Source organism: Primulina huaijiensis, chromosome 2 (assembly GCF_012295235.1).
Source record: "Primulina huaijiensis isolate GDHJ02 chromosome 2, ASM1229523v2, whole genome shotgun sequence".
NCBI classification, from domain to species: domain Eukaryota; kingdom Viridiplantae; phylum Streptophyta; class Magnoliopsida; order Lamiales; family Gesneriaceae; genus Primulina; species Primulina huaijiensis.
In genome coordinates this window covers 460,374-488,032 of record NC_133307.1, presented here as the reverse complement: position 1 = coordinate 488,032, position 27,659 = coordinate 460,374, and the positions used below count along the sequence as shown (strand labels likewise).

The window sequence follows — 27,659 nt, the reverse complement described above, 5'->3', positions numbered from 1 at the left end:
CGATATGCCTCTTACGTTTAAGCCTTCACCAGCTAGTTTATATTGCTTTCCAGCAGCCCTGAGATCCAACTCCTTTGAGTAGGCAGCCCCTGTGACTTCTTCAAGAGTAAGAGAGTCTCTCCCATACTTCAGAGTGTCTCTCAATTGATCATACTGTTTCGGCAAGGAGTTCAGCAAGAAGATATCCTGGTCCTCTTCATCAATTTTTACTTCTATATTTTCTAGATCAGAGAGTAACTTTGTGAAGTCATCCATATTTTCATCTATGGACTTATTCTCGTCCATCTTGAATCCATAAAAACGTTGCTTCAAGTAGATTCTGTTAGGGAGTGCCTTCGTCATATATAATTGCTCTAGCTTAGTCCACATCTCACAGGCAGACTTTTCTTTCACCACCTTTCTGAGAATTTGGTCGCTCAAACTCAGGACAATTGTGTTTCTTGCTTTCTTTAGAATCTCGGTTTTGTTCAGCATTGTGTCTGGCAATTTTGATTCACCATTTAGAGCATCATCCAACCCTAAGTTTCCCAGGTATGCAATCATCTTTTCCCTCCACAAATTGAAGTCGTTTCTTCCATCGAATTTCTCCACCTCAAATCTTGATGTTGACATATTGAAGGTTTGCCCCTTGGCCAGTAGACTATCCTCCAGAAATCAACTCAAGACTTCGGTCAGGATCTCGATCAAGTGGCTTCTTTCAGGTCAGTCAAGATCCGGTTATCACAAGACCAACCTGACTCTGATACCAATTTGTTGAGATTGAAGTTAAGAAACTCAAGCGAGATCAAAGAAAGAAAGAAAGAGCAAAGAAACAACACGCATTTACTTGGTTCGGATTGAGATCAATTCTACATCCAAGGTTCTGGGAACACCCCAATGAAATCCACTAAAATGAACAAGTCGATCACGATTACAACTCTCTCAAGATCACATCACCATAGAGACTTCGACATACAACCATATATGTATTACAAGCTTGTATAAATTTTCTGTCTCCCTAAGATCAGCAACTCTTAGCTCAAGAATTGTCTATAAGAGAAGAAGGGAGACTGGGTGAATTCAGTGCTCCGTGTTCAGAAAGTTTTCCCGGTGTTGCGAGAAGAAGAAGACTCTGTTCTGTTATATATGTTAACAACCCTTAACTGTCTCATTTCATTTAATCCAGTTGACTTCAAAGATACAAGGCACAGCCGTTGGATGAAGTCCCCTTTGGCTATTAGTGATCTCAGCCGTCTGATTAACTTAATGAGACAAATAACTCTTCACAATTTATTTATTTTATTAGGGTTTATTTTCCAGCATTTTGCAGTAGAAGATGATCAAGTACGATGTTGGGAATGGGCAACACCCCATTTCAGTTGACATCATTCTTAAGACTTCTAGCGAAATCGTGTTTCGGTTTCTACAAAGTATGGGAAGAAACGTGTCAACGACGTATAAATTATTGAAATAGTAAAAAATATCTAATTTCCATCTATACAGTTTATTTATTTTGGAGAAGTTTGTTTACATACTATTCCACTTAATATGTACATATAAAATTTTGATTTAACCAAATGACTCGAATGCATCAAATGAGTGGGCATCGAGTATCGACCATCTGGATTTAGGATGAATATATCAAATCAACTAAACGTGGAGAGGGAAATTTTTCTGATGAATGTCTCTTTTCAATTAATTCGAATTCATCTATTTGTTCCTCGTTCTGAATTATCGTCGAGATGATTTAATTTAAAATTTTATTATGATTTACCCTATGTCAGATGACTTATAACTTATTTAATACCAAAATATCTAATTTAAATATTAGATATTCAATTTTAATAAATCTCTATTCCAAAATTTTTAAAGACCTTATTGTTGTATATGAAATATGAATGTGGTGAGTGTGTGGAAAACATATCCTCACAAACAAAGGTGGAGAATTGACCAAAAAGATGGAGGAATTATAAAGAAATCAATCCCCACATCGCTTCAGTTTCAACTCAAAAACAAACATGAAAAAAAGTACGGGCCACACGATTTCAACTCTCAGCATGAAATCAAGAAAATCAGCACTATTTTCTTGAGACTGCTTTCTCATTGGCCTATCTATGCGGTGCTGTGTCCCCCTTGTCACCAACTACTTAGTCTCTATCACGCCACCTTATCTTCTTTCCATTAAAGCTATCGTGCAACACTTTCCAAATATAGTAATTTAAGGGCCACAATAATTAAAAAATGGGGGGTTTGTTTTGTTTCAGGCCATTGAATGAAGGGGGTATATAAACGGTCACTGCCCGTTTGGTATAAAAATATGATGGTATTTTTGGTTTGGGAAATTTTGGGATTTTGGGCACATCTCATCTTCCCCTAATCCACTTTTGCGCCTCGGCTTGTGCTCTTGTTTTATCGGTTGGAAATGCTTATGGAAGGCGCCTCGAAAGATCGCCTAACTTTTGGGAAGATGGGCTATGGGTAAATTTTGGTTTTTTCTTGTTATTTAATGTATACGTGCTTGTGTGTTCAGATAATTCATGGGGATTTTTTTTTTGTTTTTTTTATAATTTCTCTGTTCATGAATTACTCGTGATATATGAAAGCATTCCATCATTGAGGAAAGAGATGAATCATCTAGCTGCTTAACTAGCTAGTATTTTGGTGTATACTTGCTTGTGTGTTCAGATACTGTCCCACTTTTCTTGGAGCCAAATTTGTATTCTGGTGATACATTATGCATGATAATTGAATCTTTTCGACTATCTGTTTCACAGCTGTGTTCAGGGCCTCTTGTAATTTGTTTAAAAATATTTGTGTTTCCCATATTTCTTTTATTTGGTTCTGATGTGTAGTATTCTTGTTTTTTTTAAGTTCCATTATTATCCTCTTTAGCGAGAAAAAGTTCTGTGGTATTTGCTGTAAGCTCATGTTTTACTCGTTATTGATAGTTCGATTTGATATTATTGACCCGCATAAGTATGGGTTTGTACTATCTGGATTTCTCTTATAAAGCATAAGATTTTTGGGACAAGAGATGAAGCTAGCCGATTAGCTATTTTGGGGCTAGACATATATAAAATTTTCAGTATCCAGCTGCGGAGTATATATATTCTACAAGTATCATTTGATAGACCATCAAAAATCCAGATATTGAATCTTTTCTTTTTTTTTTAAAAAAAAAAATGATCTTGTTGTAGGTGCAAGCATTATAGAAGAAGATGCAAGATTCGAACTCCATGCTGCAACGAGGTCTATGATTGTCGCCACTGCCACAATGAAGCAGCGGTAACCTATTATTCCTCTCTTTATCACGGTCTCCAATTCTTGGGCGGAAATGGATCTTCCTTGTGGAAATACACCTCGTAATTCAAAGTTGTAGAAATTGTATATTTGAATGATTGACATAGACTGTGTTTTTTATCTGGTTTTTATGGATTTCATTCTGTGTGAATCATCAGAATATGCTGCGTAATGTTTTTGATCGCCATGAAATGGTCCGGTACGATGTGAAGCAAGTATGTTTCTCAAAGAAATTTTAATTTCATATTGTGCAATCTTCTTGGTATAGGATTTTATTGAAGATTGATTTAAATTCTTGCTAATATTGCAGGTTATTTGTTCTGTTTGTGACACAGAGCAGCCCGTAGGTTTTCTTCCATTGTTTCGTGACACTCTTTGTTCTATAATCCTATGTTCAGAGTGATTAAAGATAATTGTCTTCTTTCGTGTTGATCCAGGTTGCGCGTGTTTGTACAAATTGTGGCGTAAACATGGGAGAATACTTTTGCAAAGTGTGCAAATTTTTTGATGATGATGTAATAAACCTGCTACCTTACAGAAAAAGATAACCAAAGTAGTTCAATATTTAGTCTTTTTCACCATTTTCATACCTTTTAGTCGAGCTCAAAATGTTTATAAAATTTCTTTTACGACCTTTGAAATCTCAACTACGAAATTTGTGTTAACTTGGTGCAGATAGACAAAGGACTATTTCATTGTGATGACTGTGGAATCTGCAGGTTAGTGAACTGACAAACATGCGTTCATACAGATGTTTGATTTTGGAGTGCTTGTGAAAATTGATCGAATGTATTTTTTTGTTAGAATTGGTGGTCGCGAGAACTTCTTTCACTGCAACAAATGTGGTATGCTTTAACTGTTACCTATTCGATCGATTTAACTAAATTTCCTGTCACGTGTTGTAAGAATCTGTTGGAAGAATACCTGATTATGTTCTCTTCTTTTAAGTTTGTATATTTCTTAGTTCGTCTAAAACAAATATCAGGATTCTGTGATAGTAATTAAGCTAATCAGTCCCTAAACCTAGACGGTAAGTGAACCAAACTGCTTATGGCAGCTCGATCAAGACCTGAGTCAAGTTCGAGTAACAATTTGAATCGAGCTTGCTTGCTTTTCTATTTCTCCAGCCATATACTTTACTGCCGAGAAGAGTATTTTTATTAACGTAACGTCAAACTCGAACTCCAGCTCTATTGATGATGTTTGAAAAGATTTAGAATAATACTGTGCTCACAAATTACTATTCTTAGTAAGCAATTTCCTAACATATTAACTGTAATTAAAGTTTATATTTAACTCGTTCTTCGATCTCTCGCCACATAAAACTTAAATCTTGAGATTAGCTTATTTCAAGGAGCATTGAGGTTACCCTTTTGTAACATGTAACTGTATTTTCCATAAGGTCTATTTTCATCCCATTTTAAGTTTACTTGTGCAGGGTCGTGTTATTCGGTTAGTTTACGGAACAATCACTTGTGCGTGGAGAACTCCATGAGGCATCATTGTCCGATATGCTACGAGGTCTTCCTCTAGTTTTCTTAAATGTCTGGTATATAATCTAACTCGCGATTTAAAAAAAAAAGCATATTTGCAGTATCTGTTCGACTCATTGAAAGACACGGCTGTCATGAAATGTGGACACACGATGCATTGTGAATGTTACCATGAGATGATAAAGCGTGAGAAGTAAAGTGCAGTCTCCTTGGAGAATTATTTTTGAACATTTTTACGATCCACTAATCATATTTACACGATTTGCTGGATCTTTCATGGAATGTGGACGTAGGTACTGCTGCCCAATATGCTCAAGATCCATCATGGATATGTCCCGAGCATGGGAGATGATAGATGAGGAGGTAATTCATGTTATTCGTCGTTAAAATCAGGGGTATAAACAAATCACATTGAGCCGATCCCTATTTATATTAAGATATTTGAATTTATCGAGCTGGCTCGATCTTCGAAAGCTAAACTATGTTGGACTTGATCGACTCAATTTACTTCCACCACTATGCCCACCCTTTGCTGTCTCACTTTAAAATGTTCCCATATACACAGATTGAAGCAACTGTCATGCCAGATGAATACAGACACAAGAAGGTATTTAACTCATAGCAACCTTGCTATATTACTCTAAAATCTCATGAAAGCTTCCATTTCCTTAAAAACACATCCCCCAATGCTTTACAGGTTTGGATTCTTTGTAACGACTGCAACGACACCACCGAGGTTAACTTCCACATAATTGGCCAAAAATGCAGCCATTGTGGATCATACAATACACGCACAATCGCGCCTCCAGTTCTCCCACAGTAAGCCCTTGTCGTTAATCGGATTGGATTCTTTTGTATTGTTGCACTAAAAGCTAGTGCAGCGAGCCAGAAAACTGACTTACAAACACTTTCTGACTCGAAATCAATGTGTATGTGTTATATAAGTTCGTCGGAGACCGGTCCTTTTTTCTTGTTATTTACAGTGTGCTCTTTATTATATTGGAAACAAAAGATATTCTGTTTACTCGACCATCTGCGGTGACTACTTTCTCAGTTCTTCATTTGGATAAACCACAAGTATATATATTCATCCATGGAAGTAGAAAAGCCATGCTTGGGTATTCTGACGTTAACATGTTGGTTCATGGCCACATTTTTTCCCACAATAGAACTAGCCAAACAAACTGTGGTGCGAATAAACGTTCACGTATACTTGTGCCCCACCCCGATCAATTTCAGTTCAACAAACAACTTTCTTGAACAGAACTTGTCGTAGAACTCAATAGAATCAGTAGAGCTCCATTTGCTACAATTTCGTGGACTTCCTCCTAAGCTAGCATACGACTGAGACCGATCACATAGGCTTGATCTTCTTAAGGTCATAGCTTCCAGACATCCAATTCCAGCTTTTCCAACATCATCCACTCTGAACCTGCATTCTGATGATATTCTGCATCTTTTAACCTTGGGCTCCCAAACTTGTTCCCTTGCAACCGTCTGCGGACTGTCCAATTCGCGGCACTTGGACCAAGCAACTGTATCAGTCACCCAGCATCAGTACATATATCAAGTCAGACGCCAAAGCAGTTTTTTCATACAAAAACTATTTAATAGGAAAAGATTATAATATGTATGCAGGGGCATTAGTAAAATTAAATATCTGAAATAACATAAATAATATTTTGTATATATAAGCCGACGGTACTGTAAACATGGATTTGTACTGAAGAATGACAAGTACAATAATAATGAGTCTGAAGAAATTAAAAATATAGGGATAAATTCGAAATTGGAATCAAATTTCATCCACACACACAAAAAAAAATAATAATAATAATAATAATAATAATAATAATTACAAAAGAAAAACCAACACCCTTCAAATTTCATGCCATTTTAATTGAAGCATCACCACCTCCCTTGAATGGACATTGTTCATTTGCCAATAATTTCAAGCCATCAGTTACAATTATTATACACAGACCACATCCCTCCTAACTTTCTTGACTCTCTTTTCCTACAATTATACTTGTGGAAGGGAGACAAAGAACACGACCATGTCTTCCAAGCACTTCTTGCCATTGGCATTAATCCTCCTCATTTGCCTTGGCCTCGAGTCTCCTCCGGTCGCTGCAGCCCTTCGCCACCACCTTCTCCCCCATATCAGCCACATCCAAAGAACCTCCGACCTCCAAGAAACCACTCTCATTCAAAAGGCGTGCCACGGTTTAGGCGATTATGAATCGGATTGCTTATCCACCCTGAAATCCTCAGCTCCCCACCAAAAAAATGACCCCAATGGATTGGCTTTCTTCACTCTCAGGTAAAGTACTGATATTCAGAACAAATATTGAATAAGAAAGACCATGCATTTCAACCGGAAAACATATATTAAATTAAATAACTAAATTTTATTTATTTATTTTGATTTCCTAGGTTCGTGGAAGATCGCGCAGCCAATCTCTCATTCAAGATAAAAAAATTCGCCGCGACTCCATATCTTCCTCCAACTCTTCAATCCGCGCTGAGCGACTGCATGGATCAGTACAATCCCGTCGATGATCTGATCGAGGACGCGATCAATGCAGTGCTGGCGAACGTATATTCCGACGCTGAGAAGTTCATGGACGCCGCGATCGCAAACATCGTGTCTTGCGATTCTCAGATCAAATCCTTCCATTCCGACGACGATAAATCGGGGGAAGAACACGTCCGAATTGCCAAAGATGTGAGTGAGAGCAATGCTTTCTTTAGAAACATGCTGTTTGCTGCTTTCAACATTCTCAGAAAAGATTGAAGTGTGGAGAATATCAAAATAACGTGTTTATTTTATTTTTTTGTTTATTTGAGATATATAATAATATGTTTTATTTATTTAATTTATAAAATAAGAAATAATATGTCATCATAGAACTAGAAATATATTTCTTCCTCAATTTATAAGGAAAAATTATCAATGAAGATGAGTGTTAATATTTTTTTTTTATTGAGATTTATAATAATGAGGATTTTAGTAATTTGAAAATGATAAATTATTTTGCTCCCTTTCTTTACATATTTGAATTTAAGGTTGAAATTTAATTTCATCCCTGATATCTAAAATCATTTTCAAATTCATCCGTCGCCTTTAGAGATGACAATAGGACGGGCGTGGACAAGTTTGTCAACCCCATTCCCGTCCCCGAATTCTACCCCCAACCCATATTCATCCCGATCCCCGCTTTTTTGGGTTCGGGGGCGAAACCGCGGGGATCAAATTCTCATCTCCGCCCCCTTCTCCGTTTCAAAACTATTGATGGAACAAGAAGATGACAGGTTCGGGGATTTTCTCAAACAAAAAATTATTATTATCTATTATTATTAATGATAATATCAATATTAATATCCATATTAATAATATTATTATTTTATTATTAATATTAATTTCGGGTAGGATTCGTGATGAGATATTAATCTCATATCCATCCCAAACTACCCAAACCGAAACCGAAAAAATGGGGGAGACCCGTTTTCATTTCGAGTTTTTTCCGTGGGGCATCAAACCTATGGAGAAAGTTGCCATCCTTACTTGCCTTTCACCAAAACAAGGTCATATAAGTAATTTTGTATCTTAAATAATAAAAACAAGTTAATAAAATTAAAATGCCCATTAATTGATTATTATGCAGCATAGCTCCTTTTTGTGTTCGTTTTACGAATTTAGCCGTAATTAGATTTTTAAAATTTTCTTCATTTACCTTTTATTATAAATTTTGTTCATATAATTTTAATTTAATTATACAAGTTTCTATTTGTATAAAATTGACAAAAAAAAATGCTTGAATTTGCATTAATAAAATTCAATTTTTTAAAAGTAAATATTGGAATTATTTATTAGTAAAAAAAAAGGTATTTAAGTAATATAAAAATAAATTAAAAATGGAGTTATTTTTTAAGCAGAAAGGGGTCTAAAGAGTGACATTGAAATAAAAAAAAAAAATTAGAGCAGCCCGTGATATGGATTGGATATAAATACGCACCGTGCGTAGAAGAATATTCCATATCGCCAGACCTCCTATCCTTGGATTCTGCCGCCACTCCACCGCCATATCTGGAATTCTGGCCTTCCGCTTACGGAACTTGTTCCATATATTTATAGCCTAAAGAGTCCTAGCTCATAGAATCGGAGAATGAGCTGCCGGTCGATGTTCCAGATTCAGGGTAAGCAATCGCTTCCGGTGTCACTGCCGAAAACTCATGAGCAGGAGCGCCACTTGAGGCTTTCTTCGTCCGCAGCAGCAGCATGCGCCTTCCGCCGTTCCAAGAACGCTGGAATTTCCTTCAGCAAGTAATTTTTCATCGAGACTGTTAATTTAATCGATTTTGGGTGTTAAGCTTTAGCTTTTTCAGCCCTTTCGTTTGCTAATGATTAATGAAAGCAGAAAATAGATGTGAATAGTTTCAGTCTGTGTGGTATTCTGCTTATCTTCCTTTCTTCTTTTTTACCTTCCCTACCCTTTCTGGAATGACTCGATAAAACTGGAGTCTTTAATTTTGATAAATAACTGCTAATTCGACATCGATTTTCTCCTTAATCTGGAAAAAAAAAGGATTATATAAATAAAATAATATGAATTGCTGGGTTTTTAAATTTTGTGATGTGGGATCGACTTTCAATACTTGCAGGGATGCTCAAATTTTTATGGCTTCGGCCAATCACCCTGGCCTACGAGTAACTTCTGCGGAAACAATATTAACTAGTCCTAGTACTAGCATCATCAACACTGGTATGTTCTGTAATTACTTCATTAGTTAACTTACTTCTTGCTACTTGGAAGGTATGCGAGGTGTGCAATAATGTGGCCAAAAGTAAATTCAAACTAATTTGTTGTGTGCGTAATAGGTTTAGATGTTTCTAAATTATTGGGTATGTCTTTTCATCGGCTAATACAGGTTGGTCAGAATTTTCTGAACGAGTGTCCGGTGAGTGGGATGGATTTAGAGCGGATTTCACCGTGGAGGGGAAGCCTGTTGAATTGCCAGAATCAGTGGTCCCAGAGGCTTACAGAGAATGGGAGGTCAAGGTTTTCGACTGGCAAACCCAATGTCCAACTCTTGCTCACTTCAATCATGGCGTCCCGTATTTCATGTACAAAGCCATTAAGCTTCTTCCCACTGTTGGATGTGAAGCTGATGCCGCTACCAGGTACAGTGTGCAAGAAAGGATTGTAACTCCACCCCATCATTCTGCCTTTGCTTATCAATCTAGTGGATGTTATGTTTCTGTGTGGCCCATTTCAAAGGACGAGATTAAAAGTGTGAATGAAGTATTGGAGTTGGAGCACTGCTTGATTGATCCTAGGGACAAAGAGTCTCGAGTGAGGGTCATTCAAGACCTCCGGTTTAATAACTCTGAGTTGAGGTTGCAGGATATAAAGGTGTTTGTTGAGCAATGGTATGGCCCCTTTAGAAATGGTGATCAACTAGGTGGATGTGCTATAAGCAATTATGCTTTTGCCACTACACAGCCCTTGAGTGGTTCAAAAGTTACCGGGTCTTGGCAAGGGGTCGGTGCTATCGCCGCATTCCATAATTCTCAAAAAGTAATAACTGCTCACACGATCATTGTTTTATATGTTCCAATCTTACACGAACCTTATGGAGTTGTGTTGTTATTTCACAGATGATCCAACAACTCGGGGATGAATATGTATGCAAGTCAATTAGAGATGAAGGAGACCTCATATTGCTGCCAAAAAATATTTGGTGTTCAATCAAGAGAGGAGAAAACAAGGAAACTTGTTGTGAAGTTGGCTGGTTATTGGATCAAGGACAAGCCATCACCTCAAAATGCACCTTTTCAAGTGCTGCGGAGGTCATGGTAATTTAAGTACACTTGTTTTCCTATTGCGATCTTATAAATATCGGTTGCTGCGTTACTTTGCCTAAATCACTCATTTGCCAATCACTAAATCTCCTTCAGGAAATTGCTATAGCAGTTGAAACTGCAACTTCCGTGTAGTATTTGCTTGCGAGGAGCTTCTATTCTTGGTAGCATGGCTCAGTAAAGGTGGCATATGCTTTCTTGCACTTGCTTATACTTTTGGATACTACCAGTGTACAATATTGTAATGAAAATAAACAATAGTTTGGTCCGACATATTTGAGCAGCTGTAGGTGTGTGTGTCCATGGCTGAAAACACCTCGGTATTCTGGTGGTGAGTACTAGAGAGTTTTGTTTAGGGCTAATGGAGGAGACCATGTTAAGTCAATCAAGGTGTCGAGCCCAAACATTCCTAAGCCAATCACTGCCACGTCAGAGCAAATGGTCAATATATGATCTTCCCTAATCCAGTTGGATCCATCACGAACCATGCATGCTACATCTTAGTAAAGTCTTTTTTTTTTCCTTTAAGATACATGCTAGTCATTTTATCAAAGTTTTGGGGAGTTTTTATATATTATTAAATTACATTTTTTAGTGTAAAGGAGATTAATAATTATTTTATAATTTTATTTTATTTGTTTGAATATAGTTTTTGATTAAAAAAACTAGACATATTATTTAAAATGAATAAATGTACATCTAATTTCATCCATGTGATGGACAATACTTTGACATACTCACAAATTAATGAAAATTTTTGAATTTTATTTTTACATATATATATTTTTAAGGAAATTAAAAAAACATTCGAGCTTGTACTTATAAAAAAAACTAAATCATCACTATCAACTAATTCAAAAAACATTTCAACAAAATAATCCAATGGGAGAAGGAGAATAAAGTAATAAACTAAACTAGTAGATCTTGTGTGAGACGGTCTCATGGATTTTTTTATCTGTAACGAGTCAATCATACTAATATTTATAATAATAAGTAATATTTTTTATATGAAAAATAATGAGCGATTCAAATAAAATATTTGTATAATAAAATTGACTTAATATGATTGTTTTACAAAAGTTTTAACTAAATTGGGCTGCACTCGTTTAAATTTTAAAATGAATATTTAATTAGTGGGCTACTGGGCTTCGTAAAATAAAAGTGTTGTAAATCTCATTCTTCTCCCCTCGATTGCTGAAACTGAAAGGATTGTGTATATATATATATATATATAATAGATTGATAAAAGTACTTCAGGCTTTTCCGTACGCGCAACTAGTTATTTATATATAAAATGGTATTTATAATAATTAATTAAATATATAATAGGTTGCAGAAAGTTCAAAACATATAATAGGTTGGAGAATTACATGTCTTTCTTCTTTTATTTTAAATAAATAACACGAAACTATTATTAAGCCATACAACAAAAATAAATGCAGGAGGGTCAGTGATCAGACGAAGAATCAGTCAGACTTCGTCTGTGCTAAAACATGCGCTGCTTGATTCACCGATATCTACACTGGAGTCATCTTATTCGATATTATTTTAAGTACTATCGATCTCAAACAAAACATCAGATTCGATTATTGCATCTTTCTTTTATCTATAAATAAACTTAAATACTTTTTCTTAGGTTGGATTCACACTTGCAATTAATTTATTTAATGTCTGAATGCAAAATTACACCAGAGCTCTATGTAGCAATTGAAAGTCTCCATCGTAATTTAATATCCAAACCAAACACAACATGAATATATCATGAAGATTGTATTATTTTTATAAAATGAGGCTCAATGTTTGTTTTTACCTATGATGATGACATTTATATGAAAGAGTCCAACCATGTATGTAGAAGAAAGCATAAAGTTTGCTATGTTTGGTATAATTTTTAACGTTTTACCATATAACAAAAGTTACAATATAACAAAAGTTATAATAGCAAGTGGTAACAATAATTCAAGTATCATGTTTCAATAATTATAGATTGTGGTACATGTGCAACCCCGATAATTGTGCTCTTTGATATTTATGAGATTCGAACACGTGATTTAGACTCTGATATCAATTGTAAAATTGTAGGACCAAACATTTGTCACTTTATCAAAAGTTATAGTCGGTGTAACATTGCAACTCTAATATTTATATTATACACCAGCTCGAGCTTCATACTTCGATCGTTCTCTTAACATAAACAATTATTACGTTTCAATACCATTATTTTAAAAAAATATTTTTGAAAGGATGCCATATTTTGTTTGATAAATATTAGTAAATTACATGTAAATTAGTATGTATGACATAATAATAGAATATATACTATTTTAAAAAAAAGAATATATACTAGAAATATTTAAAAAATAACAATTGGATTGAATAGGAAAAGGAGTGTATAAAAGTGGAGTGCTTCCACTTGTTTACATGTACATAACATTCTTTGAGTTCTCCGCCACCCTCTTCTCGTTCCCCGTTGCTGAATTTCTCAGATCCATTTCCCTTTGATCGTAAAAAAATGGCGTCTTTCGCTGCTTCCACCGTTAACATCTCTCCCGTTTCTTGCTCATTCAAACAAAATCAGGTTACAATCTTGCGATATCTGCGGCAGCTTTTGTTTTATTTGTTTTTTGGTTATTTTCATGGTACATTGGTACGAGTGAAGTCTGTTTGATTTTTGAACTTTGTTGTTCTTGTTGGTTCATTTTCTTAAGAAAATATGATATTCTTGAATCGGGAATCTGTCGACAGATTTTTAGGCGATGCGTGTCATTGATCCTGATTTTATTATTTGTAGACTAGACACTAATCCTTTTTTTGAACGATTGATTTTTGGGAATGAGGCATGCGTTTTTAAGCGTTTTATTTTTATTACGTCTTATATTAGTATGCCTGATCATTAGTATTGCTTCTCGATTATTGGACAAAAAATCAATTTTTTCGTTGTTTGGAGATTTATTGAGCTTGGGCATAATTGTTTCATGATCTCTATTCGGTATTATAACGGCTTTTTTTTGTGATGTGTTGTTTACTGCATGAAAGTTTACTTTCTTCGATGACGGCTTTGGTTATAAGTTTGAGCTTACCAAGTTGGTTTATTTATAATCTAGGATTCTTGAGTTCTGGTTTAATTTGATGGTGCAGAGTATCTCTCAATCTCAGGAGTCATGTGTTTTTCGTCCAACTGATTCAATCCCATCTTTGTTATCTGTCGAAAAAGAACTTAGTTGGTGCATCTCAACTCACGAGAGCTGGAATATACTCTTGGGAATTTGCAGCTTCATTCCAACTTTTTTAAAAAATTCACTGGCTCTGTTGTTATCGATTTTCTTGATGAATTTTTGTCTTGGAACCATTATTCAGGCTGTTTGAGCTAGCATTATTCATTCTATCAATTCTGTTTAAGATGGTTTCATTTTATCAAAAAGTCTCTTGAATGTAGTATTTGTCAATGTCCGCATCTTGTTTTACTGATTGTGTTTACGGGCTTGAGCAGGTCTCAAATCTGAGGAAGGCATCACTTTCGTTCAGTGGAAAGGGCTTCCTGAATTCGAAACGTCCAGCCCTCCGTTTCCGAGTTTCCTACGCAGTATGTTTTTATATGACTATTATCACAGTTCTTCATCATATTAACATGTTTTGCTAGATTATATTCTTCATCGCTTGCTTAAGCTTCTTGCTGTAACTCTCTGTCGATCGAATTGTTTTAGCAAGAAAAGAAGTAGGAATCCAGTGGAGGGGAATATCTGGATGGGAAGTAATTTCAGCATGCACTTGTGAATCTCTTACATTAGTTTCTTGATGATTTGTTTGAGCAGGCCAAACCAGAAACAGTGAACAAAGTGTGTGAAATTGTGAGAAAGCAACTGGCTCTTCCTGCTGATCGTGACGTCACTGGAGACTCAAAGTTTGCAACACTTGGTGCTGATTCTCTTGACACGGTAATCCTTGGCTCAAAATTACTTGGGACAAGGCAAACTTTCTTTATATAATCATTAATCCTTTTGCATGATAGCTAGATGGCATTTAATAAATGAAACGAGGATCTCTTGGTGACAACTCAGTAGAAAACTTGGTTTTCTCGACATTTTTAGGTTGAGATAGTGATGGGGCTCGAGGAGGAATTCGGAATAAGCGTGGAGGAAGAAAGTGCCCAGAGTATCACCACCGTTCAAGATGCTGCACATCTCATAGAGAAACTCATGGCGAAAAACTGATGAGCCTCGAAGTTGACAACTTGCTTAGGAAAAGCTTCTTAGCAACTGCAGATCTTTGGAGACTTTTACTTAGTTTGCAAAGATTTGCTTAGCTTGTTTTGTTTACATTTTCATGTTAGACTTGAATTGGGCCATGCCTAAAATATAGCTAATAATACCTGCTCTTCCTGCTTGGTTTGAAGTTTGAATAACTTGTTTTCTTATGTTTAGCTACATTAAAATAAGAATACGAGGCAGAAACTATCTTCCGATGACACAAATATTTAATAATGTCATAACAGTAACCCCACTAGAATCGATTTTCATTTGGGTTTAACTTTAAAATGCAAATGTTATCATGTGATCCATCGTTATTTGTAAATTATTTGATTTTCCCCCCCTTCTTGATTTGATTTAATTAAGGCCACTGTTTTGACTTTAGAAGCTAACCATAATCATATTTGTAGAAGTATTTATAATTGAACATGATCTTAACAACTTTATTAAATAGTTGAATTCTACATAAAAAAAGTTTGAACGTTTCAATCCTTTGATTAATCGAAGTGATGAAAAGTTCAAACAATAACAATTGGAATTCTAAACCAAACCACACAATAGCTCAATAAACAATTCACAAGTTTATACACGTAACTTCATTCACATACACGACAGAAATAGACAGTTTATTTAATTCAATCCAATGAATTTGGACTCAACAAATCTTGTTTCCATCATGCGTTAGCGTTACATGATTAAGAATACAAAATTTACTTGATAGAACCAGTTGCTGATAACGTGGCCTCTCCATCAGCAGCATACAAAGAATTCAGCAATGGCCTGCATATCGTCCCAACTCATTGCTAGTCGATCCCATCGTCTTATATGCTCCCATTTCGTCTAATATCAAGCAACCAAATCATTGAGCCACCAGTTCATAATTCTGTTATCCAGTTACTTATACCAGATTGCTGTTTTGAGCAACTTGTACGCGCCGCCACGAAAGGAACCGAATAAACAGAGTGTTGAAAAACATGGTCAGTCCAAATCCTAGTCCTGATGCTAGCAGAATTGATAAAACTGGTGATAACTGAAGCTGCAAAACCAACAACAATGAAACGAAGGATAAGAAAAAAAGACATTGGTAGCAAATATGCATATTAGAGGATAAGCATACTTGGTTTCATTCTCGTGTGTCTCAACTTGCTTTATTTTTCGGGTTTTGCAAAAGGTTCAAACCAATAGCACGAGTTTTTTGAGCTAACTTCCATATTATTTGATTCGATGATAATTATTGAACTCCACGTTCCAACATATTTCGAACCAAATTCGAGACAAAGTTATCATGTTCGACAGCTCGTGAGCTTCACCAAATTATCATTCATGAACATATTTCAAATTAATCAAGCTTACGAATTCAAGCAATATTCTAGCCTCCACTTTTAAACCTAATGGTTTGGTTCAACTTGAAGTAAAATTCAATCCTTGGTTTGAGTTGAACTCAATTCCGAGCTCCCCAAGAAAGTTCGAGCTCAAGATCAAATTTAGACGGACGAGAAGTATTTAGCTCACTTCAATATGTTTCTGTTGTTATGCCAGAGGCGAAAGAGAAAAATTATTGGCCTGAGGGACCAACAATCCTCCAAACGATTATTCCAAATGGGGAAAAACATTGACATTCACGTTGAAACCAATTTTAGGCATCGAGTTAGAGCTATAATTAAATGATTCTCACCAGTGCATAGAAAATATGGAGAAACAAGGCTGCAAGTGCAAACTCAACAGCTGAATATGTCCATATGTACTCTTTAACAGCTGCAAACAAAACAGGTAAACTCCAAGATACATGCTGTCAAGGTACCTACCAAACAAAACGTCATGGAATATTTGCATACCTAGGATAACTGCAAAGACAGATCCTGTAAATCCCATTGTGAAAGCAAATGGCGCAGAAACTATAAGTGTCTTAGTCTTCAAGTCTGGAATCTGTGAGATAAATTAGAATGCTTATACAGTAAAAATATATAAAAATGTCAATCCCAAATATGCATTGTCAGACGGCTAAGTTTCAACTCCATCTTTCGATGGGGGAAATATGTAAGTGAACCAAATTATCTGCGTCTTATTGCTAAATAACTTACCAATAGCTGCTCAAGGAGGAAGAAATAGCAAATTGTGCTAATCAAGATGAGCACCACAAAGTCTTGCCAAGCGCTGGGTAACACGTTGAATAAGCACAGTTAAGTCCCTCAATCATTTTTCTATAACCGTATGTCACACTAGAGGAAGAAATTTGGTGTATTTTGGTGTGACATATATAAAATTATCAAAATACCATAGACACTTTTCAATAACGTGAGTTTAATGATTAGAAATACCAGTATTCATGCTACATATCAAGCAAAAGGTTTTCTTTGATATCTTTGGTTCCTCAATGATCGAATTTATCAAAATATCCTTACTTTTTTATTTATATAGACAGTTAGAACTTAAAATTTTCTTTTATCATAAATAAAATTTTGAACCAACTAAAATAATCTGATTATTGTTGAAAAAAATCAACAGCTTTTGATATATCTGATTAAACTAACAACAAACGATTATCAACATGCAAGCATTGCCTGTGTTACATAGCAAGTCCTAATAAAAGACAGATCATGGCAAAATAGCGAATTCGATGAACTTCAATTGTCAAACTAAACAAGAATAGTGACAATCTGGAAGTATAAGCCTTTATGTGATAGAGAAAGATCACCTAATTGAATTTGGTTGGCTCTGTTCTCGATTCTCTCTCTGATTAGCATTTGGCACTCGAAGTATTATAACAGGTAAATTCAAAACTTCTTTCCCACAGACCTCACAAGACGTGTTTCCTTTCGTGCTAAACCATTTGATTGCACAATCTTCATGAACTAGTTGGAGCGCACCTTTACAGCTGCATTCCATCTTGAGTATATTTCTTTCATCACACGTATCAAGACAGATTCGGCAGACAGCTTCCTCTTCTGGAATCTCTTGATCCTCCGGGACAGGCGCAGGTGTTATTTGATCTAACTCACACAAAGCCGTCAATTTCACAAATGGAAGATAATGAAAGCTTTAGCAAAAAAATCAAAGTGTAATATCAAAATAAAATAAACCTTGAAAAATCATATTTTAATTAACAAAGTATGCATGAAATTCACCAAGACAGCTAAAAGAGAGATAAATAACAAAGTCCATATTTATGAAACATACCAACATCATTATCTGTAGCAAGATTTTCTTTGATGGCAAAAGATGAAGATCTTATAATGACAAAATTCTTCCCGGGCATAGAGAGAGATCGTGAAACAGTAGCTTGAGATGTGCTTGCCTACAGTAAATATGCCAAATAATGTGAGAGTTCAGCACAGCTCTTAATTAATTTCTAGTCAATTTTAAGATACATAAACAGTAAATTCTTTTTCTTAACGCTCAAATAGGCATGGAAAGAGGGAATGGACTTGAAGGAAAGCCAGCCACAAGGAAGAGCAAAAGATACTTCTTTTTTGTATATCCATCTAAAAATATTGAATGAGGTTAACCAGAACAACAATGTAAAATAATTGAACTAACATTCCACAGTCCATTGAGTGAACAGCAACTTTTAAAGGTTATATTCAACAATGGAAACAAGAATTAGAAACATTATAATCACAAGAAGATTTCAAAAATGGGCATCCAATCTTGAAAAATAAATTTAAATCATATTCCACATATACTGAATACAAATTTGATAATAAGGTACGCTAATAGACCTTTTCATCAATCTTTGACACCAAACTTGAACGAGAATATTCACATCAACCACAAAGAGGTATATAACTCATATTACCTGAGTTCTTTGTCTTTCACTAAATGTTGTGGTCGATGAAGGGGTGGTAATCAAAGGGGACAAGTTTGAATCAGGAGTCACCGGAAGGGACATACACTTCCAAGTAAAATTTCGCATAAGATTTTTCAAGATGGGACTTTCAGGAGTTGCCTTAGCATCTGAATTTAGAAGATGACTTCTTTCACCATCTAATGTCGTAGTCCTTTTTTTAAAGCTTAAACCACGAAAAAACCCTCCAGCTGAAGAATTTCGATTTAAGACACTTGGAGACTGGAGCAAATCCTTGCCACTTCTGATGCCCGATGTACTTGAAGTTCTTGGAGGTATTTGAAGAATTAAATCCGAACAACGGTTGATAGACCCTGCATTCGCCTTCGTATTCCTGGATTCATTGCCAAGACAGTCGGCCTGTGTGAAAAAGAAACCTCTCCCTAATATGATTTTGACTTCACATGACATAATCAAATATAAAGAAACTTTAGAAGAGAGTCAAGAAATTATATTCTTGACATGGTTGTCATTCCAAGGGACAAGATTGATGCTTGAGTGCACACAAAAATTGGCAATTATTTCAACCATAAACCTCGTCACTTTATTCAGATCTGAACCACGATTAACATATGTAAAACTAAAAAACATGAGGTTTACCACGAGATTCACGGAGATGTATATAATAAAAAAATAATTAGCATAAGGTGCGTAAGTGAAGATTATACAAGTTTCAAGCATGCTTAAGTTCGGGGGGAAAAATTAGAAGTAATCACTTGGCAGCAAGTAATATGATTTCTCTTAGCTTTCCTTGTAAAGGAAACATGGGCGCAGCCTTATATTCACCAAAAATAACTAGTAGAGGCCTTAGCTCCAAATTAGTACAGACGTACTTCATATGTAGAAAATCTTCTTTGATATCATCTGTTATCTGTATGTGTACATATATAGAAAGATTATATACATATTACTTTTGAAATTACAGATATCTTCTAAATCCAGACAAACCCATCAATCAAATCTAAATAGCTAACCGGTGATGTTGCTGTAGTGGGCGTTTCTGCTATTTTTTCCTCCGAAATCGCATTATCCACTCCATCCTTTTCTTTTGGATTATCCATTTTCACAGAACAAGAGCCAGAAAAAATGAAAAATACAATCAAGACTTTGGACTGCACGATCGACAGTAAACGTGTAGGACATGAGCAGTGTCGTGAAATTATCTTGTCTCTGGTCTTGTTTGGATGGTTACGAAGGCCCCACGACAGCGGCTGTCGTTTTTCTTACAGTATTTTACGTTAAAAATGATCGCAAGAATGTTTTACAAGAAGAGAGAAAAAAAATGCCCTTTGCACACTGCAACGGCAAAAACATTTGGATGATAACTTAAGCAACACTAGTTCGATTTTTTTACCAACATCAGATAAGTCTGTCCTAATAACATGATTTGCAAACTGTAGTTTGAACGTTAATAAAAAAAAATTTAAAAAAAAAACACAACGAATTACCACTTCATATAAAAAAAAAAGTTAAAAATAAATTAGAGTCCACTCCGATTACCACATTTGTATTGACCCTGAACACGAATCACGGGAAGATCCTCCTCTCCAGAATCAGTCAGTCGGGCAAAAAAAAAAAAATTAGAAAAAGAATAAAATGCAAATTTGATGCCAATCAGGAATATTTATCCTGAATTGACTGAAATTGCATCAGAATGCGACATTTTCACCTTATTTAATCATCAATTCCGAGTCTGAAGCCAACAACGCCGATTGAGTGAAATCGATTTTTCATTTGCCATTTTCTATTTTAAATTTCAAATCTTTACTCAAATCCTATTTTGAATTATTGTATATTTTTTCTTAATAAAATTGCATTTCATCCCAATTCAGTAGAGCTTAGTGGGAAGCTCGGAGAATAAAAAAGATGAAGTTTGTGGATTGGTACTTGAGATAGCGATTGTTTCGGCCATGATTGGAGGTTCCATGGAGTACTTCATGATCAAAACTGGGGTCTGTGTGAGAACCCTCCTTTTCACATCCAATCTCCACGTTTCAGAATTCCATTTTTCAGTTCTTGATTTTGTTCTTTACCCATTAATGATGTGAACCCATCTCTAGTATCATCGAAACTATGGCTGTAACTGAGTGTGCTTGGAAAAAAGTAGAGGTGAAACCAGGATTGAGGCGCTCAGTGGTGTCACTTACATGTATATTAGGATAGCATGTTAGAAATATTGTTGACATTGCTCCCTCATGCTGGTCCTGTTGAAAACATTATATCTGAATATCGATTCCCGAACCCATTTTCGTGGACTAGATTTGAACTTTGAAGATGAGACAATGTGTCACGGCTTAATTGCTGTGTCCAAAGATAAATACTTGTTTTCATAATCAGGAGTCAAAAATAGCATTATTTGTTTTGAGGTACTGAATTGGGTGATGCAAATTGATGACCTTCCTTCTAGCCACGAGGTAGATCCTGCGAGCCTCTCTTATGATTGATTTGAGTGATCTTGGATGTCATTCTTTTAAACTTCCATTTTCTTGTTTTTGTTGTGAAGAACTAGGAATGTTTATAATTGCAATATAGATTCTTGGGGTGAATTATCAAGTTCAGATTAATGTTCATTTGTTTGGTCAGGTCAATCACTTTGAGATGGACAACTTTGTTTGATTTTCTGCGTGGATAATTGCAGATGATAAAGCGATAGTTTTGGGAGCGGAGAAGAGGTCTTGGGAGAACACCCCCGAAGCTCAGGCCATTAGAGATGCCGTCAATCCCTGGAGAAAACATGGTAAACAAGCCATGTTTTATTGTTATTATTTTTGGAACTATTGAATTTTAAATGACCGGCCTATGAAAGCACTGAAAATCCTTCGTCTAGGAGTATGAGTTAGCTCCTTTGAAGGGATGTTTGGTGTAGGCAAACAGTCTTGAGAGTTGAGACACATTGAGCATATATCACCTACATGTCATCGATATGGGCAAAATTAGCTGCTGCCTATAGGTAAAATCGAATTTTATTTTTGTACCTTGTCTAGAGGTTTGTGCAATTGTTGAAAGTTGTGTGAACAGATGGATAATGCCATGGCGTTGATGATTTCTTCTTCGGTCTTTTTGTCATTTTCTTTGTTCATTTGCAGAAAGCGAGCAGTAAGATGAACAATATAATTAAAGTGAGAGTGTAGATGATCAGGGGAATATGGCTCGTCCTAGCCAACTATGATGGATGTTTTATCATATGGTATCTGGAGTTCCGTACAAACAATACTCTGAGGTTACCATGCATGGAAATACCATTTGAACTGTGTTAGCTACCCGAGAAGCAATAAGCATTCTTCTAGTTTCAAGTCAAATGTACTCGTCAGTGATTTATTTCACATAAAGAAAATTCTTAAATATAATTGAATGAACCCATATCAATGGGCAAGTACCTGAAACACGAGAGGAAGCGCGGTATCTTAAAAAATATTCACTATACGAAAATATAGAAAAATCAGGGGACGTTTGTTTAAATAGGAGCATCTGCCTTCCCTTATCCTACACTAACCTCTCTTGTGATCGCAACTTTTCAGATAAAGCAAATCACAGTTCACCAAATCTAATCGGAAACAAATTTTAACCCAAACATAGCAGAATAACTAGTGAAATAGATAGGGCTTCAAATTTAAAACAGTTGAACAATCACAAACATTACACGCTCCAACCCAATGCCTAGCACTTGATGATTACATCAAACATAGAAGTATTGAAGTATAAAAAATCAAGCAGTTCCCCATGCGCAACTCTCCAACATTTTCGGGTGATGATGCTTCACACAACACTTGCTAGTGCACTACAACGGCCCAGAACAGAACAGAACATACACGGAGCTTCAGTGACTGAACATAAGAAAAATAGTAATCAGTTCCTACTGAAATGCAAGATATGCTAAAATACATTAAAATGAGAATGGTCGCCGAAGAGAGTAGCATGGAATGCAGTAGAAAAATTCATACACAAACCGGCCTCAAAGCATTTTTAGGTACATGATAGCATATTTTGCTCAGAGTTGATAATTTTAACGCAACACAAAGCCGTAGATCGAGAGAATGAGACCTGGCTGGACTCCTGGAGTTCCTAGGACTCCGGGATGTGCTAGCTGGTGCATAACCAGTCCGACCATTTCCTGTAGGACTCGAGGATTCACGACTTGGGCTGTGTTTTTTCTCATCACGTGGAGAAGGGGAACGAGAGACTGATCTGGAATGTCGGGAAGATCTCTCATGATACTTGTGATCTCTATCATCCCCGGGAGGAACTGATCCAGAAATAGATCTTGATCTGCCGGGTGACAAGTAATCATCCCTAGCTCCATGGCCCCTGCCAATTCATAAAATAAAATCATTTGCTGCAACTTTTTCACTGGACAATAATAAATTTTGTAAACACATCAAACCAGCTAATATAGCCTAGCAATACCAAATTCTAATAAAAAGGAATGCCTTCCCAGAAAGCATTTCAGAACCCCCACTTATAACAAAATCACAAGTAAAAAATTTAATAACAACATAATATTCTCAGCCAAGACGAGAATCTCCCTTGAAATATCTAGTGACTTAAGCATTACCCTTTTACCTGCAACTTTTTCAGAATTTCTCGGAAAAACAAGGATATTTTGATCCACACACTGTTTAAGGCTTTATAGCAGTATACAGGTACATCAGCATCTCAAAACTTCATAGCTGTCTTTGCGCCCAACAATTAGAAACCTCACACTATCTTTTCTTGGACATTTTCACATCATCTCAATCAGTAATAACTTTGAAAGGCTTTGCTTCTTTGAAGATGATTTCTTTCTTTGGCAACTATATGCTCTATGTTCTTTCTTTGACTGGATGTTATGCAACATAGATATCAAACTAAAAAGCTAACAAAAAAGAAATAAAGTTTTGTTTTCCTTGTAATAACAGTGATACTCCATACCAAGTCAGTTGGTTGTCCAATGCAAGGCAGAAACCTTACAAGCTGGAAAGAGAAATAAAAAAAATATTTCTTCAAATTGAAATTTATCCATGATGATTTTGGAAGGTATTGACAAAAATATAAAGCAAGTTGACTTTTCATCCCTTTCTCATTTCCCTTTATTAGTCTTGAGTTCTTTATGTCTGTCTTTGTCAATTTAGATCTGCATAGATAAGGGCATCAGCACGTCATTCAATTCTAACGGAAGTCATCCATCAGATGCTTGAGATAATTTAAAAAGTAATCTCATGAAAATGATGAGTAAAAGACCAATTTCCAACCAAGTAAAAGAACTAAGAATGAATTTCAATTTTTGCACATAAATTGGAACAAAAAAAAAAGCAGTAGCTTGTGTTCCTGTATTAATGCACTAATATAGTTTTAAACTCTATAGCTCCTGCATCATATTTATAGGGTAGCCGTGAAAAGATACAAAGAAATATAAATATAAATCAAACAAATAGATAAGAAAACCTCTTCACCACCTTCCTCCCAGTAGAAGAATATGATAAATGTCATACTATTATCAAAATCTCCAGATATACTTGTATTTATTCCAAACTATAAAGGATAAGCAGGGGATTACAGTAGCTTCACTCATCACACAAATGAAATACTAAATAATATTAAGCGCATAGTTGTCAATCGCACATAGCGCCCCGCAGCGCAAAGGTTGCCTTTGGCTATAACGCATAGCGAATAGCGTAGCAAGGATTATTTGAAAGTAAAGCGCTACAACTATATAAACATATAATATATAGCATATAATAACATCAATTCAAAAACCTTAATTTCCAGCATAATATTCCATCAACTTTAATTGTAAAATACTAAAACCTGAAATTATTTTAAGTTTTTTCGTTGAAATATCATAGAAGACACAAAAATAAAGTAAGAAATGCAGAAAAATATAATTTCCAGCAAAAACCTAACTAAGTACATGCCAAAAAAACCAAAATTAGAGGAAAAAAGGACAGAAAATAAGCATGTAGCTTCGCTTTGCAATAGCGCCGCTATTTCAGCTACCGCGATTGTCGCTATAGTGCCAATAGCGAGGATAGCGAGCGCTATTGCAAAGTCCATGGCGCGTAACGGTCAGTAGCCATGTGGTGTCGCTTCGTCACGCTATTCGCTATAGCGAGGGCTACGGAGGCTATTGACAACTATGATTAAGCGGTTTTTGAGAGTGCACACTAGTTTCTTCTTAAGTCCTGTAATTTGACAAGAGACATAGCCATCCAATTCCAACTGAATGGCACTATATATTTTAAAAAAGGTTATGGCAACAGACTGATCCACGATATAATAATAAGCAAATATGCCAAAACAAAAATAATTTCTATTTTACCTGCTATTGTGTGCAACCATGACAGACATTTTAAAACTCAAGATCAAGATAAAGAAAGAGAAGATAGATGAAAAAAATTTCTAAACCTCGAAACTCAGCACAAGACGTGAAAAGAAGTTGAAAGAAGCCAAAAACCAGATGAAAAAATAACATTTCAGTATTATAAAGCAGACCTTGATTCACGGCGTGCTGGAGAAGGGGAACGTGATTCAGCTGCCATATATGAAACACAACTCTTTCAGCAGGATAACAATATCATAAGAGAATATTAATTGTTCGTTCTTGCTTTCTTTGTGCTCTTAGATGTTCTAGATGAGTCTGTCTGTCCAATCGGAATTTAATCAGATAGATGATTGCACTTATTAAATATTACTTAAAACTTTTGGAGTAAAATGCCTACTGAGAGGAGAATAAATTCTACTAACAGTGGTATCGCCGCCTGGGGGACCGTGATGGACTCCGCCTCCGGTAACTTCCACGAGAGCTTCAACAGAAGATAAAAGTAAAAAGACTAAGCAACGAAGAGGTACATGTCTGCAGATTAGGAAAAAGAAGCAACCATCAACACAGTAAACATCAACATGGACACAAACCTTGCTCGTGAAACCCTACGCATTTCTTGAGGAGTCTTCCTGTTCTCTTCAGCAAAAACAATTCTTATTTCACGTCCACCGATAAGCGTGTGGTTCAATTGGCTCTTTGCTTCAGCTGCATCTTCAGGATAACGGAACTTAACGAATCCAAAGCCACGTGCCTCCCTACATTTCATTAAAAATGTGTGAGATTTTATATGGTATTTGAGAAACAAAAAAAAAGCCATCAAGAGATGAAAGCATACCCAGTGTAGTAATTTTTGGGTAAATAAACATCTTTTATCGGCCCATATCGTTCAAAAGGAACTCTGAGGTCCTCCGGCCTGCCAACAAGTAAATAAAGATAATTCTCCACTTCTCACATATACAGATTTATGAAATGAAATGAAACAAATGAAGAGCAAACAGATTTGGCAGACTTTCGTAAAATAACATGCTTACTATGGAACAAGTACAACAAAGAATATAGTTTATAGATGCACCATTGCCATCTAAGAGAACACCAAATTGTAAGGTTTCCAAACGTAATATGAAAGGTTTAAATTCTACAAGAATATAGAGAATTAAAGAAAATAAGTCACAGAATTTTCTTTAATGCAAGCCCGAAAATTGTGTACAAAGAGAATCGAACACCCTGAATAACTCAACTATGACAATGTACACCAATCGCATGATAACAACACAAAAAATAGCTTTTTATAAAATACACAATTGAATAATTACCAATCAACAAATTGAAAACCCATTCAAATTCATGACAACCTGCATTTCAGGAAAGTTTTCGAAGCATTCCAAAACGAAATTCCAATTAACTAAAAAAATGAAAAAAAAAACCCAGCAATATTCATATAGCACAGATTCGCAGAGCATAGAAATGACGAAGGCTAACTGGCCCGAAAAAATAAGACCTCGCGCTGAGAGAGATGTTTCGAACAAGGAGACCAGAGGGTGCGGGCGAGCGCCGTTCGCGGCGGCGGTCACGTGGGTCGCCGTAGTGCTTGCTTCGCCTCACGGGGCTGCGACTGCGGCTTCTGTATCTCGGCATAATTACTGTTGATTTTGCAGTTATTAAAAAACCCCGATAACTAATTTAGGCAATCTGGAAACCCTTAACCTAGGAAGACGAAACAGGTAAAAGGGGTGGCCCCGATTATTAGTTAGTTGGGCCTATATCAAAGTGGCCCAATAAAGCCTATTGACCCAAATGTATTTTTTTCACAAAATTTGTTTAGTATTTGGAACAATAAAATTCATGGCCATTTGGTTGGATTTGGAATTGAAAATATTATTTTAATATTTGAAAATATGAAATTTCAAAATGAGATTGATATTTGGTGGAATTTGATTAGATTTTATTTAACGAGGTGAAATCTTTGTAAAATATGTAAGATTTTATGGGATTTCATGTAACTTGAGTCGTAAAAAGAAATAAAAATATTTTTATTAATAAATTTTTATAACTTGCTCGTAATTTTAAAATGTTCTTCTCAAATTTCATAAAATACCATTTATCCAAAAATACGTATTATCAATTCACAAATATTTATATTATATATATTTTTGAGAAAATTATTTCAAAATCAATTTTAATTTTTTTTATATTAAAAATTTCTTTGAATAAGACATTTTTATTAAAAAAATTGTTCAATTAAAAATATTTTTTATATGTTCAAAAATATTTTTTTTCTTGATAGAAAAATAAGAATATTTATATAAATACAATACATGATTTTTTTTAATATAAAATAAATTAGTTTTAATGATTAAAACAAATTCCAAATTATATTAAATTTTTTTACCCATACCCAAATAAAATTCTAAATTCATGAATTTAAAATCTAATCAATTAATTAATTATAATACATAATAAAGTAATAAACAACGTAAATCAAATTAATTAAACTTTGTAAATGAAATCGCAAAATAAATTAAAATTTAATAAAATCGATAGACCACAGAAGCCTAGATTGCGACCGAGCCCAACCTCTTAACCTTATTGATAAATTTCTTGTTCCTAGCTTATTTTCGTATATAACTATCGA

At 35.3% G+C, this 27,659-nt stretch overlaps 6 protein-coding genes and 1 long non-coding RNA gene across 11 annotated transcripts; 5 read left to right on the top strand and 2 right to left on the bottom strand.

Moving 5' to 3' along the window:
* Positions 1-1,903: 1,903 nt before the first annotated feature.
* On the top strand, positions 1,904-5,801 carry LOC140958660 (E3 ubiquitin-protein ligase MIEL1). Its single transcript, XM_073416191.1, has 12 exons — positions 1,904-2,457; positions 3,177-3,264; positions 3,438-3,494; positions 3,590-3,622; positions 3,717-3,794; positions 3,955-3,998; positions 4,084-4,124; positions 4,718-4,800; positions 4,874-4,965; positions 5,066-5,135; positions 5,338-5,379; positions 5,470-5,801. Exons 1-12 carry the CDS (start codon positions 2,402-2,404, stop codon positions 5,593-5,595), a joined length of 810 nt encoding a protein of 269 aa, XP_073272292.1. The 5' UTR covers positions 1,904-2,401; the 3' UTR covers positions 5,596-5,801.
* Positions 5,802-6,743: 942 nt separating this feature from the next.
* On the top strand, positions 6,744-7,622 carry LOC140962704 (uncharacterized). Its single transcript, XM_073421666.1, has 2 exons — positions 6,744-7,095; positions 7,209-7,622. The coding sequence occupies exons 1-2, from the start codon at positions 6,830-6,832 to the stop codon at positions 7,567-7,569; spliced, it is 627 nt and encodes a 208-aa protein (XP_073277767.1). The 5' UTR covers positions 6,744-6,829; the 3' UTR covers positions 7,570-7,622.
* A 1,147-nt stretch (positions 7,623-8,769) lies between these two features.
* On the top strand, positions 8,770-11,212 carry LOC140962693 (uncharacterized). Of its 2 annotated transcripts, XM_073421653.1 has the most exons (6): positions 8,770-9,099; positions 9,438-9,538; positions 9,705-10,354; positions 10,435-10,632; positions 10,735-10,821; positions 10,923-11,212. In XM_073421653.1, the coding sequence occupies exons 1-5, from the start codon at positions 8,942-8,944 to the stop codon at positions 10,771-10,773; spliced, it is 1,146 nt and encodes a 381-aa protein (XP_073277754.1). In that variant the 5' UTR covers positions 8,770-8,941; the 3' UTR covers positions 10,774-10,821; positions 10,923-11,212. The 2 variants fall into 2 exon arrangements, with proteins under 2 accessions (XP_073277754.1, XP_073277749.1); XM_073421648.1 differs by having other exon boundaries at positions 8,771-9,099; positions 10,735-11,212.
* Positions 11,213-13,017: 1,805 nt separating this feature from the next.
* Positions 13,018-15,040, top strand: LOC140962713 (acyl carrier protein 1, chloroplastic-like). The gene is made up of 4 exons (XM_073421678.1): positions 13,018-13,216; positions 14,129-14,221; positions 14,451-14,573; positions 14,727-15,040. The coding sequence occupies exons 1-4, from the start codon at positions 13,151-13,153 to the stop codon at positions 14,847-14,849; spliced, it is 405 nt and encodes a 134-aa protein (XP_073277779.1). The 5' UTR covers positions 13,018-13,150; the 3' UTR covers positions 14,850-15,040.
* A 267-nt stretch (positions 15,041-15,307) lies between these two features.
* On the bottom strand, positions 15,308-19,975 carry LOC140962666 (uncharacterized). 2 transcript variants are annotated; one of them, XM_073421619.1, is made up of 8 exons: positions 19,704-19,975; positions 18,682-19,600; positions 18,063-18,180; positions 17,581-17,875; positions 16,967-17,039; positions 16,721-16,811; positions 16,561-16,640; positions 15,308-15,921 (listed from the first exon to the last, which is right to left on the bottom strand). In XM_073421619.1, exons 2-8 carry the CDS (start codon positions 19,138-19,140, stop codon positions 15,784-15,786), a joined length of 1,254 nt encoding a protein of 417 aa, XP_073277720.1. In that variant the 5' UTR covers positions 19,141-19,600; positions 19,704-19,975; the 3' UTR covers positions 15,308-15,783. The 2 variants fall into 2 exon arrangements, with proteins under 2 accessions (XP_073277720.1, XP_073277718.1); XM_073421617.1 differs by having other exon boundaries at positions 18,682-19,089; positions 19,704-19,974.
* Positions 19,976-20,564: 589 nt separating this feature from the next.
* Positions 20,565-22,421, top strand: LOC140962682 (uncharacterized). Of its 2 annotated transcripts, XR_012172591.1 has the most exons (3): positions 20,565-21,143; positions 21,368-21,466; positions 21,557-22,421. It is a non-coding gene; the product is annotated as an uncharacterized lncRNA (long non-coding RNA). The 2 variants fall into 2 exon arrangements; XR_012172590.1 differs by having other exon boundaries at positions 21,368-22,421.
* LOC140962671 (serine/arginine-rich SC35-like splicing factor SCL28) lies at positions 22,303-26,755 on the bottom strand. 2 transcript variants are annotated; one of them, XR_012172587.1, is made up of 8 exons: positions 26,526-26,753; positions 25,863-25,940; positions 25,618-25,782; positions 25,450-25,508; positions 25,198-25,237; positions 23,638-23,839; positions 23,290-23,545; positions 22,800-23,034 (listed from the first exon to the last, which is right to left on the bottom strand). XR_012172587.1 is itself a non-coding variant. In XM_073421629.1 (7 exons), exons 1-7 carry the CDS (start codon positions 26,660-26,662, stop codon positions 22,547-22,549), a joined length of 750 nt encoding a protein of 249 aa, XP_073277730.1. In that variant the 5' UTR covers positions 26,663-26,755; the 3' UTR covers positions 22,303-22,546. The 2 variants fall into 2 exon arrangements, 1 of the variants encoding a protein (XP_073277730.1); XM_073421629.1 differs by lacking the exons at positions 23,290-23,545; positions 23,638-23,839 and adding an exon at positions 22,303-22,553 and having other exon boundaries at positions 22,771-23,034; positions 26,526-26,755.
* Between the last annotated feature and the right edge of the window lie 904 nt (positions 26,756-27,659).

Coding starts and splice junctions, on each gene's coding strand:
- LOC140958660 (XM_073416191.1), top strand. CDS start 2,402: ATGCTTATGGAAGGCGCCTCGAAAGATCGCCTAACTTTTGGGAAGATG. Junction 4,125..4,717: donor CTTTCACTGCAACAAATGTG/GTATGCTTTAAC, acceptor TTACTTGTGCAG/GGTCGTGTTATTCGGTTAGT. Junction 5,136..5,337: donor GGGAGATGATAGATGAGGAG/GTAATTCATGTT, acceptor CCATATACACAG/ATTGAAGCAACTGTCATGCC.
- LOC140962671 (XM_073421629.1), bottom strand. CDS start 26,662: ATGCCGAGATACAGAAGCCGCAGTCGCAGCCCCGTGAGGCGAAGCAAG. Junction 25,783..25,862: donor CCCAAAAATTACTACACTGG/GTATGCTTTCAT, acceptor AATGAAATGTAG/GGAGGCACGTGGCTTTGGAT. Junction 25,509..25,617: donor CGTAGGGTTTCACGAGCAAG/GTTTGTGTCCAT, acceptor CTTCTGTTGAAG/CTCTCGTGGAAGTTACCGGA.
- LOC140962693 (XM_073421653.1), top strand. CDS start 8,942: ATGAGCTGCCGGTCGATGTTCCAGATTCAGGGTAAGCAATCGCTTCCG. Junction 9,100..9,437: donor GCTGGAATTTCCTTCAGCAA/GTAATTTTTCAT, acceptor CAATACTTGCAG/GGATGCTCAAATTTTTATGG. Junction 10,633..10,734: donor CAAGTGCTGCGGAGGTCATG/GTAATTTAAGTA, acceptor AATCTCCTTCAG/GAAATTGCTATAGCAGTTGA.
- LOC140962713 (XM_073421678.1), top strand. CDS start 13,151: ATGGCGTCTTTCGCTGCTTCCACCGTTAACATCTCTCCCGTTTCTTGC. Junction 13,217..14,128: donor GCTCATTCAAACAAAATCAG/GTTACAATCTTG, acceptor GGGCTTGAGCAG/GTCTCAAATCTGAGGAAGGC. Junction 14,574..14,726: donor GTGCTGATTCTCTTGACACG/GTAATCCTTGGC, acceptor CGACATTTTTAG/GTTGAGATAGTGATGGGGCT.
- LOC140962704 (XM_073421666.1), top strand. CDS start 6,830: ATGTCTTCCAAGCACTTCTTGCCATTGGCATTAATCCTCCTCATTTGC. Junction 7,096..7,208: donor TTGGCTTTCTTCACTCTCAG/GTAAAGTACTGA, acceptor TTGATTTCCTAG/GTTCGTGGAAGATCGCGCAG.
- LOC140962666 (XM_073421617.1), bottom strand. CDS start 19,790: ATGGATAATCCAAAAGAAAAGGATGGAGTGGATAATGCGATTTCGGAG. Junction 19,090..19,703: donor CCACTACAGCAACATCACCG/GTTAGCTATTTA, acceptor TTTTTCACACAG/GCCGACTGTCTTGGCAATGA. Junction 15,922..16,560: donor TCCATATTTTCTATGCACTG/GTGAGAATCATT, acceptor TTGGTTTTGCAG/CTTCAGTTATCACCAGTTTT.